Source organism: Arctopsyche grandis, chromosome 3 (genome assembly GCF_051622035.1).
Source record: "Arctopsyche grandis isolate Sample6627 chromosome 3, ASM5162203v2, whole genome shotgun sequence".
Taxonomy (NCBI): domain Eukaryota; kingdom Metazoa; phylum Arthropoda; class Insecta; order Trichoptera; family Hydropsychidae; genus Arctopsyche; species Arctopsyche grandis.
In genome coordinates this window covers 3051483-3075872 of record NC_135357.1, presented here as the reverse complement: position 1 = coordinate 3075872, position 24390 = coordinate 3051483, and the positions used below count along the sequence as shown (strand labels likewise).

General features: G+C 33.1%; 1 protein-coding gene across 6 annotated transcripts in view; it reads right to left on the bottom strand.

Annotated features, from left to right (window-relative positions):
* Nucleotides 1–516: 516 nt before the first annotated feature.
* Nucleotides 517–24390, bottom strand: part of LOC143909751 (P protein-like) — a 63130-nt gene continuing 39256 nt past the window's right edge. The window contains exons 1-18 of one of the 6 annotated variants that reach the window (XM_077427914.1): nt 19560–19719; nt 9096–9445; nt 7635–7772; nt 6158–6395; nt 5673–5754; nt 5442–5577; nt 4241–4431; nt 3899–4165; nt 3619–3822; nt 3103–3218; nt 2891–3029; nt 2682–2817; nt 2406–2599; nt 2184–2277; nt 1967–2109; nt 1784–1894; nt 1550–1697; nt 517–1476 (exon numbers count right to left, since the gene is read on the bottom strand). In XM_077427914.1, coding sequence (XP_077284040.1) covers nt 1298–1476; nt 1550–1697; nt 1784–1894; nt 1967–2109; nt 2184–2277; nt 2406–2599; nt 2682–2817; nt 2891–3029; nt 3103–3218; nt 3619–3822; nt 3899–4165; nt 4241–4431; nt 5442–5577; nt 5673–5754; nt 6158–6395; nt 7635–7772; nt 9096–9324 — 2745 coding nt within the window. In that variant the 5' untranslated portion in view covers nt 9325–9445; nt 19560–19719 and the 3' untranslated portion in view covers nt 517–1297. Of the gene's footprint in view, nt 1477–1549; nt 1698–1783; nt 1895–1966; nt 2110–2183; nt 2278–2405; nt 2600–2681; nt 2818–2890; nt 3030–3102; nt 3219–3618; nt 3823–3898; nt 4166–4240; nt 4432–5441; nt 5578–5672; nt 5755–6157; nt 6396–7634; nt 7773–9095; nt 9497–19559; nt 19720–24390 lie in introns of those variants that run through there. The other 5 variants (XM_077427910.1, XM_077427911.1, XM_077427913.1 and 2 more) reach the window with 5 other exon arrangements.

Genomic DNA, 24390 nt, shown 5'->3' with positions numbered 1-24390 from the left:
TTTAGATCCGAATTTTGCCTTATTAAACTCGCCAGAAAGATCCAACTCAATTTTAATAATTGCATCTGTGCACATCGAAAGGTTACTCGTCATCTGATGTGCAATCTATCATTCGTGAAGTCGAGAATTGCATTTAAAGCAGCCATCCAGTTAATCTGTGGTTCAGTCTGTCTGGCGCTTGTCGATCGTTTGCACCAAACCCCATATTCTCGCATAGGTGTTGGCATATTAAGTTATTAAATAAAAAAAAATAAAAGAAATGTGTCGGTTCGATCCGCACGCGGTCGATTTCTTTTCAAATACCTTTTAAACATATTTAATTGTTTAATATGAAAAAAAGGTAAAATTACCTACCTATGTACCTACATGTAAACAATATAAAACACCAATAGAAAAAATAATTAATTTATTATTTAATTAAATAAATTTTCAATAGATGGCGGTAAATTCTCTGACAAGAGGAAACATTGGTAGCAAATAGTATATATTTATATGAGTTTTTTTTCTTTTTTTATTGTATTCGTATATACGTTTTGCCAGTGGCTTAGCTATGACGTACATATGCATGTCGAATCGAAAGGACTATTATAGTACGGCGAGCGTTATCTCAGACAGACAGACATACAATTGAGACAAATAATTAAATAAATGCATTTTTATTCATAATAATTGAAATTACACAATAGTAATTGAAAAATTTCCAATCTACAAAAAGTGTTTAATTTATTTACAATTTATAAAATCACTAAAACAAATAAATATTTACAAATTTTCGTAAAAAATACTCTCATTATTATATTCTAATTAACATACAAAATAATTAATTGTTCTAAGATTTTCTTGTTGTTGTTTTTTTTTTGTTTTCTTTTCATATAAAGTTGGTCCCTAGAACCGTTAAAATAATAAAAATGGCGGTTTTCTTTCACTACAAAACTAAAAATAAATATTATATTTATACATTGCATGTATAAAATAAAATTACTTGAGCTATAAAATATCGGATAATATTATACGTGCACGTTACAATATTTTTTATTGTATCAAAATAATATTTTTGTTCAAAATGTTTTCAATCAAGTCACATTACATACTTCATTGTATCAATACATTATCACAGTAATTAGCCCAACATTTAACACACATACGAGTTACTTAAAATCTTCAATTTGATGCAAGAATAAACTTAATATTCTTCATTAGAAGATTAAAAACTTGATGATCAATGGGACCAGCCATTTTTTTTATAACAGTGTATTTATAAATATATATATGTATATAAAATGATGGCAACCGTGCACTAGTGCCACTCTAAAGCTACGTGGCAAACTAGAAGATATCCTGTTATGACGGTGATGGAACCTAACATCACAGGAAAACCAACTTTGAAGTATTCCATGAATGTGAAACGATAGCCGTGTTGCTCTGCCACACCGGCACATACGACGTTGGCCGAAGCTCCGATCAACGTTCCATTTCCTAAAAGTTTCACAATTTTACAACCACATTCAAACTTTCAGAGACATTATTAATTGAGTTGTATTGATTGTACCTCCTAAGCAAGCTCCGAAAGCGAGCGCCCAAATCAACGGTGTTAACGGCAAATTCAATGCAGGATTGTTTCCGAGCGATATTGCTATTCTGATCATCATTGTCGTTAAAGGAATATTATCTACAAATGCTGAAGCAATTGCTGATACCTAAAAATGACAGTTATTAATGATTTAACTTTGATTATATTATATATGTAAAATGAACTCTGTACTTTAAGCAAAAATAATTTTACCCATAATATCAGCAGGATGGCTACCGCCAGTCTTGATTCTTCAGATACAGACATGATTATTAGTTCAGTTTGTTTACCAATCCAATCAATCAGTCCAAGTTTTGATAGAGCCTAAAAGGAAAATTTATTATTACTTTTATTGTGAAAATTTTATTTTTACTAATAATTTAATGAATTATTCACCTCCATGAGAATAAAAAGTGCAGCAAAGAATAAAAGCGTTGACCATTCTACTCTGGCGAGGATGGCTTCCATATCATTTTTATCAGCCAAAATCAGCAAAAGCACAGCTCCGAGTAGAGCAGTCCATCCCAAAGATAGTCGTTCTGAAATGAGTATTTTACTATTACTTAAATATCAATTCTAATTGATAGTTCATATGTTTGAATATAAAACTTACGCAATTCTGGTATTGAGTGCAAAAAGAAGAATGTTATCAAGAATAGTAAGGCAATTGCACACTTTACAAGCAGCACTCTATCTCTGATCGGATACTGAAAATGGAATACATGTATATATATTATTTTATACAGTTATCGATACATTTCTGGTAATATTGGATAATGGTTTTTAATCAATATTAAAGTTGCATAAATAATAGGCATTTTTGTATTGAACTAACCTTGAGACTTAATTCTTGTAAGTTGGCTTTGTAGGTTGCAGTTTCTACTTTGCCAGAATTGACTTTCTTCTTCAACTGGGCCAAAAGACGGTTAACCTTTTTGACCAGAGCTTCTCGGACCAAATCTTCATCTCTGGAATAGCTTGACAGTGAAGCCGCCGCACGTTGCCAAATCGAAATTTCATGTCGCAGTTCTGAAATTAGCATCATAATATTGTATAACGAAAATGCACTAATTGATAAATGAAAATGAGAATGTAATGCAAATTTAGGTACCTCGCACTTCTTGAGGCTCTGAATATCTCAAACTATTGATGTTTCTGAAGTAGAGACGAAGTTGGATGTAAGTTTGGATGCCGACCAGCAGAACACCGAAACTCATATGCATAGTGAAAGTCGTGAAATCAATTCCCTAAAATGTATTTCAATTATTAATAAATCAATAAAAGTGTGTTAAATTATTCACAATGTATAATTAGACTTACAGCTTTTCTTATTTCTGAATTGGAAGCTATAATAACATTTGGAGGATCGCCGACTGGAGTCAGCGTTCCACCTACATTTGAGTATATTATCATTGACATCAAAATTGGTACGGGATTCAGTTCCATCACTTCACATAACCTATGGCACAAAAGTATATTGAATTATAATATGTACAGAAGTATTCAAATTTAATTGATGTGCAAGTTCAAACCTTATTGTCACCGGAGTCATCAGCAACACTGTTGTAACATTGTCCAAAAAGGATGAAACAACAGCAGTAAATATACAAAGGCAATTGATTAAAGGCCACACCCTTCCAGCTGTTACCTGTATGGATAAATAAAACATATTATACTAAGAAAAATATTAAATTAATTTTAAAAATATCTATCTTCGGTTAGTGGCCTGTGTACAATGAATTTTAATGTAAAAAATAAGAACCTTGTAACATTACTTAAAAACCTTTTATGTCTTTGATGGTACTCACACTTATTACAAACTGTTAGTAATGTATCACTTTAATGCTAGTATATTGTTTTAGTTTTAGTTTGCCAATAGCTGTAAATGTAGGATTCTACTTTTAATGTAATTAAATAACTTTTTTCTCCTCTATTACGAAACCATCAAATGCAGCTTTAAAATGATTCAATACAAAACTACTGCTGAACATATTTATTTTAATATAATACAACATCTTTCAAATTTAAGAAGAAGGCTGTGATCAAACCTTGTATGCATAAACGGCCAAGTAATCGAATATTCCCGTCTCCGAGAGTATAGCAACAATGACCATCATAGCAAATAGTAACAGCAACGTCTCAACGTCAATCCAAGATATAACTTCAGCAGTCGTAGGTCGTTCTCCCAGTATAGCCAAAATAGCCAGCGACATCGTCGAAGCCAACATGGCAGCAAACGTCCGATGAACTATCTACATATATTATTAAACATTAGTTATTATCAACTGTTGACCAACAAAATTCAGACTTATGCTTAATTCAAGTTACCTCAAATATGATCAGAATGTACAGTCCCAATAGGACGACAGTGGCGTAGCATATCCCTACGGTAACATCTATAGGGTTCATGTTATAGCCGACGGAGACTGGAGTGATCGTTTCGATATTGCTCTCCATCATGACTCTGAGTATAGTGGGCAATGATGAATTCTTTTCATATTCTTCCAGGTCAAAAATCATGGTCTTTTCTGCATTAGGCACAAAATCTAAGTTGTCTCCGGAAACTAGTAGTATCTCCCACATGGTTGATATAGTCTGAAATGAGCATGAAAACTGGTTTTAGTACAATATATCGTGGACATGTTAAGGTTATTTGTATGTTTTGTGTACTTTTTCGTATACGATATCTTCGTCTTGTAGAAGGCTTATGTTCGACGGACTTATGGTGCGATTTAATTGGACGGCATCCACCCACACGTTTACCCAGTGCATTGAATAGTTGCTAAAATCATCAGGAATGAACGGTCCTTTCAGTTTCAGCAACATTTTACTGCCGGTGGGATTTTCAAATATATAATAACCTGAAAATGTTGATACTCTTTGTGAAAATTATGTATTCACAATATATTTTATTTTTTTCTGCATTAAAATCTACTTAAAAATATATAAATATCGCTATTCTGTGTGTGTGTCTGTGTAAGATAACGCTCGCCATACTATAATAGTCGTTTTGATTTGACATACATATAGCCAGTAGCATACATAGCTCGGTCGTTAAGCTTCTGCTTAGCATCGAGAGGCACCGGGTTCGATCCCAGGGCCGGGCCTCGAGTGAAAATGACTTTTTCAGAGTATGCTGTTGGTCAGACCTGAATTTGTGACTCCAGGTTGATCGTTTCCTATCAGAGTTTGCCAATTTTCTCTGATTTCATTATTGAAACGGTTCACGGAAAAAATTAGCTAAAATCCTTCCTATACAATATGTCACCTATAATTTGTGATTGATTAATGTGCAATAAATAAGTTTGTGTACAATTTGATAGATGTCTCATTGATTTGCGAGTTTTTCAGTGTCTCGTAATTCAATGACTTATGTATATAAAAAAAAAAATGCTGCATTGTAATTGACCAGGAAGGTGCATTGGGGTTTACCTGTAAGGCCTTCCTGGTATATATGTAAAAAAAATAAATATGTAAGTCACAGTTAAACCACTGCGAACAAAACAAAAATAATATCGAAAGATAAAAACTTCTATATATATACTGTTTACCAATGTTTAGCTAATAGACGGCGCTAAGTTTCTGAGCATTTAGCGCCATCTATTGAAAATTTATTTAATTAATTAATTATTCTATTGGTGTTTTATATTGTTTAAAAGTAGGTAGGTAGGTAGTTTTAACTTTTTTTCTTATTAAATATTAAATTAAATATATTTAAAAGGTATTTCAAAAATATTTGAACGCGGGTGGATCGAACACAGTACCGACACATTTCTTTTAATATTTTTATTTAATAAATTAATATGCCAACACCCATGCGATGATATTTCATCGGGTACAATACTAGTTTTATTAATAATATAATACTCACTTTTACTACTATTAATTGGAATGGAAATTTGTCTTATTATATCTTCTTTTTCATTTTTCAACAACAGGATTACAGTGAAGACGACCCAGACGACGAGTAATATAGCTATTCTAATATTAGTTATCCAGGGCTTAGGCTGGAATTCAATTTGTATTAAATACATTAGTTGCTACGTGTGCTAAATAAGTGATACATAAATAAATAAATCAATTGATAATTTGATAAAATTACCTTTTCATGACCTGTCATAGCATCAGTGTCGTCTGTCCCCGATGGCTCATGGCCACCGTTCGGTTGTCCATGCGGTTTATGTCTAGAATTTAAAAAGGAAATCTTTAATATATGGTTGTGGCTATTTGCAGGTATTATATCTGCGAATTATTGGCTATTTGCAGGCACTATATCTGCGACAGGCGCAAAGCCTTCTGCGCATGCGCGTGAACTTATATTCCGATTATAATTTCTTACATTTAATGTATGCTAGACTTGATTGAATTAATAATATTAACTAATTTGGATTATATTTTTACTCTACGTCACTTTACGAGTTCGAACTAAATTTTAAGAGGTTTAAAACAAAATTTTAGCAGTAAACACGCAGATATAGTACCTGCAAATAGCCAATAATTTGTAGCTATAGTACCTGCAAATAGCCAGAACCTTAATATATTCGAAATGCAATTTAAAATAACAATAGAACAGTTTTATGTACTTACGGGTTATTAGTCAAGTACGTTGACGTCTCCAATAGGTTTGAAGACAGGAAACTGACTTTCGCTTGGTTGTGTTGATCATGTACTTTCTGCTGATTGTTTGAGAATATCTTCTCACCGCCATTTCGCTGTTGACTTTCAGCATTTGGCTGATGCTTGGCATAGTCGGTGTTCTGCGGGACATATGGATGCTGCAGTTTGGCAAGGCCCGATTCAATGCTGCTAATATTGTTTGTGTGTGCTGTTGAAGATATTGCAAAATTAAAACTCGATCACGTCTAAAAAAATATTTGTTGATGAAATAGTTCAATTATCTTTCTCTTTTTGCATATATAATAATTTCATTTAATGTCACCACAGTAGACGCTATAATCTACTTTCGTGCACTGAATTCTAGTTAATAACATGCATTTCAACTGGAACTTTGCTTTTAATAATGTTGAAAACTTTGTTCGAATGTAAAGTGCAATTTAATTGTTTAACTTTCACTACATGTACATACATACTTGAACAGTGGCTAATAGATTTGCTTTCGAGTGTTTGTGATTCTTTTTTTAGTTCAGAACACTCACTTTCAGTCTTCATTTGCTCTTATTGAAGATAAGATTGCAATACTGAATTACATACATAATTAAGCTCTACAATGTCTAAAAACTTTATTATAATTTTGGTTGATCATGAAAACTAGATTATTTATTTAAATAAATTTTAACCTGAAAAGCGAAACTTTTATGCCCTATATTTTAAATTGATGATGGACTATATGGATCTGTTGATTATTTATAATTAGAAACTAGCAAATGTACTCAGCATCTTCCAAGTCAAAATTAAACCTTTATAAACTTGTTATTTATCGGTCTCCCTCAGGGCCGGTCCGCACCGTGCGACTTGCGAGCGACTTGGTTGAGGACGACCAGACCAATGCATGCAGGTAGATGGGACATGCTACACCCGTCAACTTGTTTGTCACACACATTTCCATACATTTTTTCGTGTCGCGCAACTAGTCGGCCGACAAAGTTGCACGGTGCGGCCCGGCCCTCACGGGACCGAAATGAAACTTCCGAAAGCGCAAATATCGAAAATCGAAAGAACTTAAGTCGAAAGATCAAAAAAAAGGGTGCATGGTAAACGGTACTATGTATATATAATATATATGAGTGGCATGTGGTGAAATTATCTCTCTTTTTGTCATACAGCCTTGTTTAATGTGCGCGCGCAGAATACGGGAGGAAAAGCCTGTTCCTCTTGTTCCTGTTGTATCCTGCTCGCGCAAATTAAGTGAGGATGTACGACGGGGGGAGAGACCCTTTTTTATCTTTCGACTTAAGATCTTTCGATTTTCGATCTTTGCCTTCCGATATTTGCGTTTTCGGGCGTTTCACTTTCGGGCCCGTGAGGTAGACCCATATTTTTTAGATTTTAGCAACTATTATTTTCAACTGGTATATCTGTTAACAGTCATAGTACGATTCAGTACCTATATTATTATTTTCCGATGTGCATTTGTGCTGAGCCGGAACTCCGTTAGGTGCTTGGTTCGCTGTTGCAGATGTGTCCTGGAGACATCCATCGTTCAGCTCGCTAGGCTTAACATTGTTGCGCTGTTCTGCTGATCCTGCAACACAATGGAAACAATAAATTGAATAATCGTCCAGCTGATGACAATTGAGATGAAGATCGATGACCCTACTCGTCGAGATGCCGACAAAAAAAGCATAAGTCGCTATTGCTAAACCACTCATGAGTTATATGTAGAAAGCAACATTAATCTTTCCACGCGTTGGATTATTCAGATTATACAATCAGAGTGGGTTTGGTATTATTCTGCACATAATACATAGTATGAAGTGAAATTTTGAAATTATTACAATTATATCACATGGTTTGGGTATAATCTTGTTAATTAATGGTTTTGTTTATCGTCGACTTAACTGTAATAGGGTAAAATAAATTGGTTTTGAATAATTGCTTACAGTTTTTAAAACTAATGACTGCATTTTGATATGAAAACATTGTTTACTGTTTAATGGATCATATGCTAGGGTTTGGATATAAAACACATAGTAAAATCGATATATGTATGTATTTACTCCATCAAAATGGTGCAAATCTAGGTTCTATTTACATATTTATTTTTTCAATAAAGCAAAATAATTTTGTTAAACGAAAACATATAACAAATCCATTGAATATTAATTGCCAACAATTAAATTTATATATTATTGTGAAAGTTGCAAAATTAGAACATGTCCAATTCAAGTTATCTGATTGAAATCTTATCAATTCTATAAATTAGGCATTAGAAACATAAATATAGAGCTTTGATTGATTTAAGCCTTATTTTTTTAGAACAAAGAAGTATTTCAAGTACATATTGTGTACATTAAAGTGACACTCACTTGATTGATTTACAAAAAATAATTTCTAAATTGCCTAGATTTAGTAAGTGGGAGTATTTAGATACATAGTTGAAGTTATTTCTTTTAGAAATAATTTGTTATAACTTAGAGATGTAGAATTTAAAAAAAAAATGTGGTTGAGAGAAAAATTAATGTTGAAACTCATGGGACTGAACAAAATAACAATCAAATTTATCAAAACAAATGCGTTAAAAATGGGTCAAAATGGTTACTAAATTTAAAACAGTTGTATTAAATCATTGTTATTATTTAAAGTTGAATTCAAATAGTATTTAAAATTTAAATATTTACAATTATCTTTACAAATCTATATATATTGGATGTTACAATTAATATTGGCAATATATCTTATGACTCAATTGCATTTTTTATGAATTCAAAGAATAATAATAAATCAAAAAGGCATCACAAATTGTATTTAAGAACTTGAAAGATGACTAAATAAAATAAACCTTGACTCACTTTGTATGTACGTACATACATATATAGAATAAATAAAGAATAAAAATATGACATACCAAACTGCTTCTCGTAGAGGTTTTTGAACGGCGCCAACGACGGGTCATTCTTGATCTCCTCTGGCAGGTCTGACCAGACTTCCAAAGACCCAGGTGTCACCTCACTGTCAGCAACCAAAGAATAAGCTCTATTTAATCTGTCTCTTTTGGTCCTGTGACCTTTCAGCGGTTTCAAAAGTTTGCTGAGATCCAGCTTGGGTCGGACCGTGCTCTCCTTAGCGAAACTCATATCGACCACTGACTACAAACACACTAAAGAACGACTTGAACACGACACTTTCGTCCTTATCCACATTTTATAAATGAACTATAAATGTCGGTAATGTTCTCGACCGGTCGATCGGAGACAACTGAAAGTTTCCTAAGGTTTTTCAACAATGCTTTAAGTACTGCAGAGCAATCTGGGTCAATTAGTAAATCTGTACGTGTGTTTGTGTCGCTTGTTGGTTAATTGCTAGATCTATTTTGCAGCAGGTTGAATTTTTTGAACGAAAACAAGTTCTGGAAATTATTTTTAGACGCTGATAAAAGGTTAAACAGCAGTTAGTAACCAAAGTGCCAGACAATGAAAAGAATATTACAAAACTAACGGATGCACTCGTCTCGGTTTCAATTTGCCTCTGGTTAAATTTGGCGCACTCTCAAAATAAAGACAGCCGTCGACCGGCTGTAAAACGGTCAGAGACGTCAGCTCAGGTATGTTTCCGCACTGCTATGATCATTTTTGAATGAGAAAACCAAACTTCTAACTAAATTTCATCTTATTTACTAAAACATTATGAAGATACAAAGGATTTCGCTCTCAAAAAACGAAATCCAAATTCTCCACTTGAGATACAAAAGTTTAGATACAAGCATTGATGTATAATACATCAATGGATACAAGACATAACTTTCAAACCGTATTTTGATGTTTGAGGTCACGTACGACAGAAGTGAAACTTTTTAGATGAAAATGAAACGTGACAATATTCGATGCAAATAAAAGAAAAGGCATAAATGATCATTACCACAAAGAAGTTTACACTTCAATAACCAAAAAGTATCCATCAAATGAATACGTGTAACTTTTTTATACATACATACATACGTATGTAAGTACATACATTGTTCTTAGATATCTTCGCCATTTAATTTAGTAATTAATTTAAGTTTTTTGGATTAATCATCATCATCATTATATATATTATATCGCTATCCTGTCTGTCTGTCTGAGATAACTCTTGCCATACAATAATAGTCGTTTCAATTTGACATACATATGTATGTATGTATCTCACAGCTAAACCACTGCCAAAACGTATATACGAATATAATAACAAAAGAAAAAAAACGTCTAAATATAGTGTTCGATACCAATGTTTCCTCTAGGCAAATAGACGGTGCCAAATCTCTGAGAATTTAACGATATCTAATGAAAATTTATTTAATTAATTAATTTTTCAATCAGTGTTTTATATTTTTTATATGTAGCTAGTTTTTACCATTTTTTTTTCATATTAAAAAATTAAATATAAATATTAAATTAAATATACATATGTATTTAAAAGGTATTTGAAAAATATTCGATCGAATTCATGACCAACGACACATTTCTTTTAATTAATTAATTAATTTAACAACTTAATATACCAACACCCATGCGATGATATGTCATCGGGGGTACACGGTCTACTAGTCATATGTGAACCAGTCATCGGGGGTAAACGGTCTACTAGTCATATGTGAACTAGTCATATGTGGACCAGTCACAGGACAACCGGTCGCTCTAGATCGATCACACGTGATCACCCGTCACACTAAAACTGGTCACGAGAAAACTGGTCACACCCTAAAATCAGTCACGAGAAAACTGGTTGACCGATTTTAGGATGTGACCAGTTTTCTTGTGACCAGTTTTAGGGTGTGACCAGTTTTCTCGTGACCAGTTTTAGTGTGACGGGTGATCACGTGTGACCGATCTAGAGCGACCGGTTGTCTTGTGACCGGTTCACATTTGACTAGTAATCACCGAACCGTCATCGGGTACAACACTATTTAATTAAATAATAGCCAATGGCGTAAAAATATGTAGGGCTTTTGTAATTTATTCTTTAAAGTATGTAGACAATTGTTGCTATTTTCATTTTCAAGCTTTGCAAAGTTGTCCGTTCGACTGCAGTGGCGCCACCATTGCTCGCTATCGATTCTAGCTCAATCCCGCAATATGTATTTATGAATATTAAACAATTTAATGAAAAGAATATATATTTTAAATATTGTTTGCGCGAGGTCGTTAAAAATAAGTTTCGCGACGTAGTTTCATAAAGGTTAATATATATTTGTATATGATATTCGATAGAGAATTTTTCAAGTAGGTTTAGGCGCATACATCCTTTTAAAAGTTATATTTCAACATTAATAAATTGCAATTATTCCAAGAAATGCAATTTGATCTCGTTCAACACATAACCCGTGACCACACAATCGAAAGCATCACGTGCTAACCATTGATTTATGTTGTTGGAAATGCGCTGAAGACGAAATTTTTGCTAATTAAAAGAAATTAAAATTGTTGTATTATTAATTGCAAAATTTTATTAAAATAAGCACATGTTTATTCACCTTATTTCTAACCCTAATAAGAACAAAGCTCAATCAATTCCAAATAACGACAGCACAAAATTTGAAACGCATTATTTAAATTGATCAAACACGTCTTCACGACACGGCCAAAAGTTGCTGTAATAAAACTTCACTTTATCTAATTGGAACCTTCCTGGTATAAATAAAATAAAAAAAAAATTGCGTCAACTTATCAAGTTCACTGAAAAATATGTACATATTATATGTTATACGGGGCGATTCGTTATTTACGTACATACTAGACACAAATACACATATCTACCCCAAAGTAGGACACGTGTGTCTAGACGTGATTTGCATGTGCGATAACAGTTTCGAAACGATTATAATATGTGTATCATTCTAAAATGTGTAAAACTATGCAATATAGTAAAGTATGCGCTATAATACATAGTTTCATGGTCACATCAATCTCGATTAACGCGATATTGTCTTATGAATTGGGATATTTATTTATTTTATTGACTTGAAATGATTTTACGAGGACGATTGGTGAAAGGAGTGCAGGTCTATCGTTTCTCATAACTATTTACAATAATTAAAATTGTGTGTACACGCAGGAAGTGCGCAAGTATAAACGTCGAGTTTAGATAGCGTTAATTAACACGCTGCTGGCCGTGCAAAGGTTGCAGCGATTCAGCACGAGCCGAGTTCTCAATACTGCGTCAATTGAGCTAAATCTAACGTATGTACATACCAGTGGCGTGCCGTCATTGGAATAGAGGAATCTAGATCCCTCTATTCCAATAAAGATCCTATATCTAAACTAGGCTAGATTTAAAAAATTAAAAATATCACCCATTCAATTACAATAAATTCAAATCGTCCAAAGTCTCTATTGATATTTTTCACTTGGATTAGCGAAGTTCGGAAATCGGAATCGGCTCTACCCGAGGCATTGGTAGTGGTAGTGGATTGTTATTTTATTTTATTTTAATCGAACATGTACACTCGCCTTTACGGATTGCTCCAAAGAGACGAGTGTACTAATATAGATGAAATAAAATAATACAATTAATTCAAGAATTTTTATGCAATGCGAATTTATACAAATATCGTCCACAGTGACATATATGGACAATTTTTTTGCAGAATTTTATTATAGAAATTGACGAAACTCAAGACGCTGAATAATTTGAGAGTTGCAAGAGAGATTGGAAAAGAAATGCCAGGAACAGGAACCGTTTCAATGAAAATCAGAAAAATTGGTAAACTCTGAAAGGAAACGATCGACCTGAAGTAATAAACCAAGGTCGGGCCAACAGCTACTAGTGGAAATCTAACCGTGACAATGATGTGGTCCACCGCGTCATTTGCTTGCACGGACTCGAATCTGTTCTCTTCGGAGTACTGGCGAATTTAATTTACCCATTTCATTTAACCCTTTTTAATGTACCCATCTCTTCAAGCATTTACGGAATTTTCACTTTTTAAGCACAAATATGGGAAGGGACTCGGCTTGCAAAACGATTCCCTCAGAATAAATCAGTGAAACAAATGACAAGGCTTTGGAATGTTGCATTCTCGATCGATCATTCAAAAGTTAAGTTTTGAAGACAGACAAGATGTTATTACGAAAGGTAGCTCACTTAGGATACTGTAGTATCTTAATCGAACCAGTTTTTGTTTAAATAAAAAATGGTTACATGTAGTATTTTCCGCCACTGCAAACTACACACCAGAAAGCAGAATGGCAGATTTTTTCAAAAAGCAAAAGCTTAGAAAAATAATAATTAAAACATATATATTCAAAATTAAACTTAAATACAGTTAAAATTTATTTATTTATATAATTAGATAAGTAATGATCGATATTATAATATATAATATAACTAAAACTGTTAATTTTAGCCGATTCTGTTTATGTAAGTTGTTATGTATCTGTAAAGTGTTACGATTGTATCATCATTATTGATCCGATAAGTAGCGTGTTAACGTAACACATAAACCGTTCTGTCAATACTGGTTAATTAGCGTGAAAATAATACCATGCGTCGCCCGGCTAACGTTTCACAATGAAGTTTTGACATAGTCACAATGAAATCGGATCAATGTTAAGGTCATGTGTGATGTTATCCAATATATACACATTTTCAGTGTAATGTGAAGTTAGCGGTCTTCAAATTGTATAATTGAAGTACCCGGTATTCCCCGGGAATACATTGTATATTTAAAAATCACTGTAACTTATATTGCTAATATATTCCACAGTGGAAACATAAAGAAGCCGTAGTATTCAATTTAGTAGAGATCGGATAAATAAGCCAAATTCAAATTCACTCCGTATAAAATGGTAATGAGTTACTAAATAACATACAGATACAACAAATGCACAAATAAAATAACAGACTTGTATTTATGAATCAGAAATTTTTTGCCCATTTCACGAAATAGCAAATTATTTTTAAATAAAAAAAAATTGGTTTTATACATATGTATAATATAGATTATTCTATAAACTATAATATGTTTAATTTATCTTGGCATTTTTGATTACTGGGATTAGTGCGATAAGCCGGCTAATCAAACATCTTACACTAATTGGACACTTTAATGCATGTTATTTGACAGGTTTCGGAACTGTTTTGGGCCAACTGGTTCGGTTGCAGATTATTCTCATTAGTCGTTATCTTATCTGGTTTATGTAGTGTGTTCGCGGGAGGCTCTATCATTATCATTCCGGTCATTGTCATTAGCACTTTATTAATTTGCATGCGATGTATTGTTTTTGTATTTAGCATGTACACATGTACAATCTCTCATACATACAAATGTATGTATGTATGCACATATGTAATCGAAAAGTTTCTGTAGTTTCCCAATGCTCAAAGTGAAAACAATAAAATCAATACGATTGATCTATGTATGTATGTATATTCTAAAGCTACGAATAAATATGTATTCAAACTATACAGCAGTTCATGGCTGTAGCAAAGTACAGCAGTTCACGTACACGACAGTTTCTATTCATACTATCCAGCAACTCACGGTTTTGGCACGTTCAGACCATTTTGGCCGAGTGTAAAGCAAAATCGGTTTACATATGCATTACAGAGCGCAAAGATACGGCGCAATATTGCTTGCGTCGTATCGTCGAGTCATATGACGTTTCCGAAAATATTCATATGTGTATTTTCGTTAGTACGCGAGCACTTGCTACTATGACGTCACGTCGGGCGTGAATATTTCCACAATGTCTAAAGAAAACCGGTTTTGCTTGATACGTTACGGTGACATGTACTGATGTATAGTATGAATACACTTTGTCGGCTACTGCTGTTACATCTACGCCACGTTAGACATAAATGAATAAACCTTAAACTGTCATTTCAAATGTCAGTACTTTTAGCGTAGGTTAGGTTCGAAAATTTAAATGTAAAACTGTTTGCGTATACAAATTTAAAAATGATTTTATACCATACAATTTTTAATGTATAGGTATAATGCTTCGTAAAAGCTTTAAAATTTTAAGGTTCAAATAAAATATTATTATTTTACATTCAAAATGTCCGCCATTAAACTGTGAAAGTTTATACGATTTATACGATTGTAATTAAACGAAGAATATGAAGCAATCTCAGAATGAAAATTGGCGCAATCAGTAGTTCTCAAATAAGCACCACATATCTATTTGTTATATATTATTGATTTTATTTCTACATAGATATATACCAGGAAGACTTGACAGGAAGACCCCAATGCGCCTTCCTGGACAATTAATTACAAAGATTTTTATTACATAAATCACTGTATTTTGATGGACTGAAGAACACGAAATTAACAATTAAGTAGTTAATGAATTAATCCATTAAAACATCCTTGGATATAGACATGTAAATAAATTTTTACATATTTTACATATGTATGTAAATCAAATTCAGATATTTGTAGGATGATTTTTGCCAATTTGAGAAACCGTTTCAACATTGAAAATCAGATAAATTGGCAAACTCTGTTAAGAAACGATCGACTTGGAGTCACAAATATCCAATTCTAACCAGCACTATTAAAGATTAGCATGGTATCGAACCCAGTAATCTCTCAGTGCTAAACAAAAACGCAACCACTGAGCTATACTGCTGGCTACATGTATGTATATAACGGTAATCGGACTATTCCGCAAAAAGCGATCTTTCGCACTTCACTAAAATCTCGATGACGGAAAATCTCGCACTCGAGTTATCGTTGAGATTTTGGGTGCCAGATGTTCCGTGATCGAGATTTTACTGACGTTCGCGAGACCGCTTTTTGCGGAATAATCACCGAACCGTATATAAATCGAAATAATATGTGTATTATTTTAAGGCGAATCACAGTCCCCTCAAAACTATTTTGATGTTTTTTAAATAAATTATAATGACAAAATACTTAATAATAGATCCCATGTCATGTTTTTTTACTAATTTTCTTTAATTCGGGTGACGCCGGGTATATCTTCTAGTCTAAGATCGTTATAACAAAGATAAAGTACATATATTTGTATACCTAAACGTAATATTGAGTTTTATATTAATTATCGAGCATTAATGCACAATCTGTAAAGTGCATTTATACATATACATACATACATATCAGTGGAGTGCCGTCCATGGATGCTGTGGATGCTGCGCATCCCTTAAAAATTACGTCAAAAATATTTTCTTATCGTTTGTTTTCTGAATTTCTTAGTTTTATTTATTTTTCATTTATTTTTGATTACATGATTATGATATATACGATCTTTTGTTTGATGCAAAATTGACATAAACGAGCATCCCCGTTGAAAGGCCGTAGCCATACGCGCGACCGGTGCTTGTTTCCCATCAAGCTTGTATTACTATGGATGCTGAAGTTCTCTACAAATCTTTTGCGCATGCGCACAAGTGAGCTGTCACTCTTGCGTATGCGCATGAGTGAGACGACTCTATACAGTCGTCTCGTTCGCGCGACACTTGCTCTAGAAGTAAAATCTCCTTTTGCGTATGTATGGACATGATTCGTTGTTTATGTATGGACTTTCGCTTGATTCGTTGATTGATATTTCGTACGCTATGACAAAGTTATTTACTTTTATTATTTTATTGTAATTTATTACGTCCTAAATTATTTATTATGGCCCTAAATAGCCAAAGTAACAATGCAAGTGGATTTATCGCAGTTCTTAATAATAATTGCAATTGTTTAATTAGAAATGTATTAAAAAGGACATTTGCTTCTCTACCATATAATGAAAAAGAGATTATTGTTAAGAGCCCAAAACCCACAGCAATATTGAATATTTATTCTGAAACGAAAACATATCAAAGACATTTTAATAAATATAAATATGACAATGTTTGAAGAATAAAATAAAATTTAAAAAAATAAACTGATCGTGTTTTGGACAGCATCCTCGGGTTGAAAAGTCATCGCCAAAAAAAAGTCAAATTGTATTCAAGATGGCCGCCATTGTATGGATTTGACAGTTCTATTTTCAGCTTCAAATCAAATTTATACGAATATATTGATTATGTAAATGCTTTAAATACCAATCCTACGCAAATCCGATCGGCTTTGGAACAACGACGTGATTTAGCACAAAATTGAAAGCTTTACACGTATGAAAATTCCGCATGCGAAAAAGCACTATGCTTAATGAAAATTTTGATGAATGTTCCAAAGCTTCGCCGATATGAGCGATACTGATCTGTTTGCGTGTTGTTTTCGGAACGATGCTAATTCTATTTATTGAAATCGAACTGTGAATTAAAATGAGTCGAGTCTGAAAACGGTCACACCTTTTGAACCGACCTTTACAATTGCTTAATTCACGGTCAAACTGCAGCAACGCCGATAACAATAGTCAACATCTATATACATATAATACATAATATGTATTGCGAAAATTTCAATTGAACCATTAGATTTCCCTACGGTTAAATGTTTGTATAGGTGTAAAGATAACGATAAAGATCAGTTTCGGTTAAAATTTCAGTTAAAGGTTGAACGAGTCGTTGCATTATTCAGATGCGTATCTTTGCTGAATTTGCATCTGTGATTGCAGCGAAAAAATCTCAATTGTAATTTTAGATCCGAGATCAATATACATACATAGAAACATTAATAGAGCCCAATTATATTGCAGATATATTATAAAACGTGTTAGCATATAAACGTGTTCATTTTAATGTATCTACCGTGTGTTATTTATTATTATAAATACTGATGCACTTTGAAAGATTCATATAATATATAATATAAGTTTATTCATAATGGGATAATTTGAGTTATAGTAAGTATGCAATTGTTATTGTTAAAGATCAAACGATTAATCAATAGCTGATTGTTGTATCGAATCGTAAACTGTACGATTATTAGACGCAAGTTTTCCTTAAACAGTTTGTCCACACGTGTAGTTACTTCGTCATTAATGACCGTGTAAATCAGCACATAAAACTTTAGTTTATATTATCTGTCGCAATAAATCGGATTACGTGTGTCGCAAAGATGTCAATAAATTAAAATAAGTGAAATATTCGCATACGTGAAATATAATGTATAGTCAAAAAGTGTAATAGGTGCTTTTAAAGGTATCTGTGGAAAATTGTGTCGTAGTTTTAGTCGTGGGAAAAATTCTAACGTAGTATTCTAATGATAGGGTTAGTTTTTGTATATTTTAAACACAAAGGAAAATATTGATTCGACGTTTGGAATTTAAACAATGACGTTTATATTTAGAGTTTTATCAAAAAATACATCCATCACATACGTTTGCATGTTGCACGTAAGCGATAATTTATAGTTTTATATTCAAAATTATTTTTCATTTTAATAAAAAAGAGAACATACCCTGTAGTTTTGTTTATAATTTAAAAAAATCTCGAGTTCGAATTTTCGCATGATCACAAAACTTCATCTATTGTTACTACGTACATAGCTAAAGTAAAAAAATAAGTATCCATATAAACAAAACTGATTATATATGTAGGTATGTACATATGTATATGCAACACACTTTAAAAGTGCGTGTATTTTAATATTCGTATGAATTGATTTATTATAAAAATATAAAACCAAGCCAAGAATTTTGAGAAAATTACTTTTGCTAACCATTCGGGCTCAAAAACAATTGAAATATGTGTCAACTTTGAAAGATTGAATAATATAAAATTTGAAAATTAAACATTATTATATATATTAATAATTATGTTATATATCATGCCTTTACATTTATTAAGAAAGGTTCAGTCTTTATAATTAAATATCTGAAAGATCGATCGAAATGAATTCGATATTCAAAACTTGCTTAAAGATTTTTTTTACGAAATTTAATATTATGTTGCTTTAATTGAAGCGATAGATACATTTAGGGATATAAGCTATCATATTTTTAAATTTTGATTAGAGAATTCAACAGGATTCAAATAAATTATCCATTTTAAAAACCTGGGCAAATCACACTAATTTTAATTAAGCCGAAAATGCCAAACTTTGATATGCAAAATAAATTACAAAAATATCGGTATAATAATAGTTTTTACGACTAATTTTAAAAATAATAATTAATATGTTTATATGTATGTATGTAATGTGTTAAAATATAAATTTTTATAAGTACAATCGCTAACAAACACAACGAACAAACGTACACTGCACCGAACAGCTGATACGCTTTGCAGTACTATAATACATAAATTTAACATAGATGTGAATGTTACAAAGGCATACAATTATAATAAAGATAATTTAATTTTATAAACAAAATTTAACAATTACTATAACAAAAAAAAAATCACATTGACGTTTAAAAGCACACGTCACATTGACGTTTAAAAGTTCGTAGCGAAATTTTACTATAGCCTAATCCGACATCCCCCTCACTTTAACACTCACTGCAGACGGGTTAGGTTATGTTGCTCGAAAACACGTGATTAAATTTCAAAGTTTGCGAATTTTCGCGCGCGTGCGGCGTGCGTTGCGCGCGCTGCCCGAATTAGTACTGGAGCATCGCGACGAAACCCGATACAAAATTTTCATGAATGCCAGGGGTGGCCAATCGCGGTTCGCATGCGCGAATCATTGACCGGGGGGGGAGACCGAGGCAAGGTCGGGAGAAAGTCTAAAATGGGTCGTCGCAATCGGCGGCGCCTTGTCCAGGGACGGATAGGGGGTGTGGGGTTGTTGGCCTGGGGGAAGGGGTGTCGGGGAGGGGTGGGGAAAGTTGTCGTTAACCCTCTAATGGCTGTGACGGAAGTCGTAATTGATATTGTGTCAATTTAATACGGTAAAATTGTGTCAAAGGGTGGGCGTGTGCGAATTACTGTGCATCCCTCGTGTGTGTGGTGTCGGCATGCACGGTTCGACTGCAGTAGGAATCATACCAAGGGTACACGCAGTATCTACGAAAATCAATGAGGTTTTCTTTTTATTTATTTAAGCAAATATATAAAAAAGCCTAGTGCGTCAAAGGCCGCGTACGCTAGAAGTGAAAACTTTTGAGTTGTATATGTACTAAGCCCAATTTAAAGGTCATGACTCCCCCAATGAATACAGTCTAAGAGACCCTTTCGTCGGAGAACGAGACGGTTGTTTATGAATATTGCACAAGAATAACTGCACATCACTGCTTTAATGAAAGAAGTTGTATATGTAGAAAATATATACAGACACCGGTGATCTAATGTTGGATGGAGAAGTGTTAGAAAGAGTGAAAAGATTCAAATACCTGGGTACCTTAGGGCCGGGCCGCACTGTGCAACTTTGTCGGCCGACAAGTTGCGCGACACGAAAAAATGTATGGAAATGTGTGCGACAAGTAAGTTCACGGGTGTGGCATGTCCCATCTACTTGCATGCATTGGTCTGGTCGCCCTCAACCAAGTCGTTCGCAAGTCGCACGGTGCGGCCCGGCCCTTACTGAATGAAGAGATGGACCCAGATGAAAGTCTAAGAATCCGCATCGAGATGGCTAGAATAGCATTTATCAAAATGAAGGCGGCGCTTACAAACAAGCATCTCAATCTTCGTACGCGTTTTAGATTCGCGAAGAGCTACGTCTGGACAGTGTTACTACATGGATGTGAAACGTAGACATCGAAGCTTTTGAGATGTGGGTCTACAGGCGTATGCTGAAGATCTCGTGGACCAAAAAATATCAAATGAAGCTGTCCTCGGCATGATAGGGAGAGGCACGGAACTTGTTTCTGTCATCAAGCGGAGAAAGATGGAGTGACTCGGACACATGATACGGGGTCCAAAATACGAATTTCTCCGTTTGATAACCATGGGGGAAAATAGAAGGTAAAAAATGGATTTGCAGGAAAAAAAGTTGTCTTGGTTTCGAAACATGCGCATGTGGACTGATATGAGCGCCGAAGAGGTGTTCCGAGCCACTGAAGACCGATGAGGTGGTGGAGTATTAACAAGAAGATGTAGAAAATAGATTTCATGAAACTTAACGGATTGTTTTGTAGAAGAATTATATTGCACATATGAATGTATGCATTGCATTCGCATTCGCTGGGGGGGGGGGGGGGGTTGGTGGCCTCATGTAGAGGGCTTTATTGGTGGACTTCATTGACCTTTAAAGTGAGCTGTGATTTGAGTCCGTTTGGAAAAGCTGATCTTTATACATTCTATGGTTTGGTTTGTACTATGCTAAAGTTAAGTTAAGTTATATACGAAAGTTAAGTTAAGATGAGTTTTTTCAATATTTTCTTTTTTTTTGATTTGAATTCATTAAATTCAAGCTTATTATCAAGTAAGATTTAATATTCGAAATAAAATGGGAGAGGGCTGCTTTTGCCCCTCCTTAGATTTGATCAGGAACATTAATGTCATTTGATGAAATATTATAAATCTTAATAAAATATATGTCAATTAGAAGCATATTTTACCCCCCCCCTCTCCTCTGGAAAAAACTCAAATGACATCCTTGATATAGATATAACTGATTTCATAAGAAAATCGCTCAATTATTCAAAATCAAACAAATACTGTTTGTAAACTATATACATATTGACTTTTTCTCTTTTTATATAAATTCATGAGTTTTGTCATAGAACTTCTATTATAGAAGTGTACCATTAAAATAAATGGTTCATTTAATAAATTCAATGCGATTTATCATTAGGGGGAGGGGTCACCCACAAGTGCAGTAGCCTTATATCATAAATGTGTCATAAAATTGATTAAATTATAATCCTTATAATAGATTCTCAATATTTCGATGTATGTAAGCTTCGACTGAACTTTAAGACAATTTCTAAATAGAATAAGAAAGCAGAAAAAATGTATTTTAGCAAATAATAAGATATTGAACTTGTGGGAAAAATTTGAATCTATGTAAATACACGAAAGCAACAAAAAAATTTTCAGCGTGAAAAAACATCTCGAATACAAATAAAATGCACCACAATTTAATGCAAATCGGAAAACTTTTCAAATAAAATTCGACACGCAATTTCAAAAACAATTTTTTATTTGAATAAAAATCTTTTGTTTGTGTAATTTTTTTCAGCTGTTTTGTTCAGATATACGAATATGTATAGTTTTTTCAATCACAATCTCCGGTACGGATCGATTTCATTATAAAGGTAAGATAACCTCATTTATAATAGATATATCGAGTTCCGTGCGTAGGAACATATTAACCTTTTGCACACAGGACAAATATTAACCCTCTCTAAGTCTATGTTCTAAGATAATCGATTTTAAAATCAATACGATAAACGTGCGAGAGGACTTTCTAAATCCAAACCATTGCAAAATATCCTTTCCCAAACGACACAATTGATTCAATTTAACTTTCGAAACATTTGGCAAATACATAGTATATGACCGGTCTATTTCGGTCTGACGAAAATTCGGTTTATTTCATCCAGAGATAAACGTCCCTCTCTCTCTCTCTCTCTCTTCCCGAATGACTTTAGTATTCTCTGGCGTGAATGTCAGATAGATGTAGAGCGGTCGTTGGCAAATAGAGATTCTCTCCGGTGTATAAATAAATATTTGAACGAAATTATTGCGGTTTCAGAACGCCTGGAGAGCCGTATTCTAATATATATGTACGTACTACATACTTGCAATGACGTCTCCGTGGTTTAGAGTGTTTGCCTTTGATTGTATCGCGGATGAGATGATTAAAATGATTAAAACTTTATGCAGTGATAACCATTTGATGGGAAGATTGTCGCGATCCTCCTAAAACTGTTTAATGTTGATAAAATCAATATAATATTATCATGATTTCTTATGACGCTATTTGATTTTTGACTGAGATTAATTATGAAAGAATTTCATAACAAAATCAAAACATATTTGTCAAGAAAATATTACGTATGTGCAATGTACGTGGGATATATTTTAAGTTTATACTTTGGAATTTGACCGGCGTTGCTCGGACGCGTGTCAAAAACCATCCATGATAAGTTGGTTCTGACATTTATCTTTATGTATTGGATATAACATATATAATTGCATTAATCCACATTTCAGGATGATTTGATGTTAAAAACATGATTTTAAGATTTAGCTTTTAGAATTCTCAGCATAGAATTGGGTTGTTCGTACAAAAGCAACATTAATCTAATACCGTTTAAATTAAGTTCAAATTCTTAATAGGACTGAGCAACAAAAAAATTATATTACCGGAGTGAAAACTAAACAATCTTTACTTAATTGGGACCCACTAAATTTGAATATGTGAATTATAATTATTTTTATCGGTTTCTTCACTTTATTCTCGCTATCGAAAAATGCGCAATTTTTACAGATTTTTAGCTTCTGCAGTCTTTAGCTCAAAATTTAGTATTGCTGTGCTAAAAGCAAGTATTGGAATTAATAGTCGGAAGTTTTTTCTAATAATTGTGATTTTTATTAGATTAAAATTCATATAATTAATTATCTAGAGAATTTTAAAAGTCAAAAATATACCGTGTTTATACATTTTTGTCCGTTATATTATGAGCTTATCGTACTTATTCGAGTGGTTTCAAATTTTTTGAGTTAAAAAATTCTGTTGACCGTATGTAAGAGCGAGATGAAGAATGGAGAGCGCATCATTCGATATCACTCGCTCATGCTAACTTACGAGCGATATTGAAAATATTTAGATTGAAAAAAAAAGCCTTCTAAACGTAGTGAAATATAGAAGTGGCCCAATAAATAAATTATAGCTAGAGAAAAATGGGTAAAACTTTTAAAATTCACAATCAATAAAAAAAAGCATGCGACAATTGATTCGAATCCTCGCTTTTGGCACATACATATTGCAGTATTTTGAGCTAAAGACTGCAATAGCTAAAATTCTGGATAAACTGCTCACTGCTCATAAACGAGAAGACAATAAGGAAAATCATTGTTACATTCAAATTCAGTGAAGATTGATGTCTCCGCTACGGTAAGTAAAAAAACGTGATTTTTTGTTGCTTAGTGTAATCATAATTAAATATAAATCCACTCGTTTTGAGTGAAATTTTTTGAAATCGGGGTTGTGAAATCGTTTTATAATTTTTATTCGACTCTGGTTCCCATACGAGGGTTTTGGTAATTGACTACAATTTGGAAAATTTTGGAAAAGACGACTTATCAATGCTATCTCGTTGACAGTTTATCGTTTGGGATAATTAAAGTCTTAGGTGTATGTATAAGTATGAATTTCACATAAGTCGAGGTCTTATACTATACATATTATATAGCACCTATTACTGAAT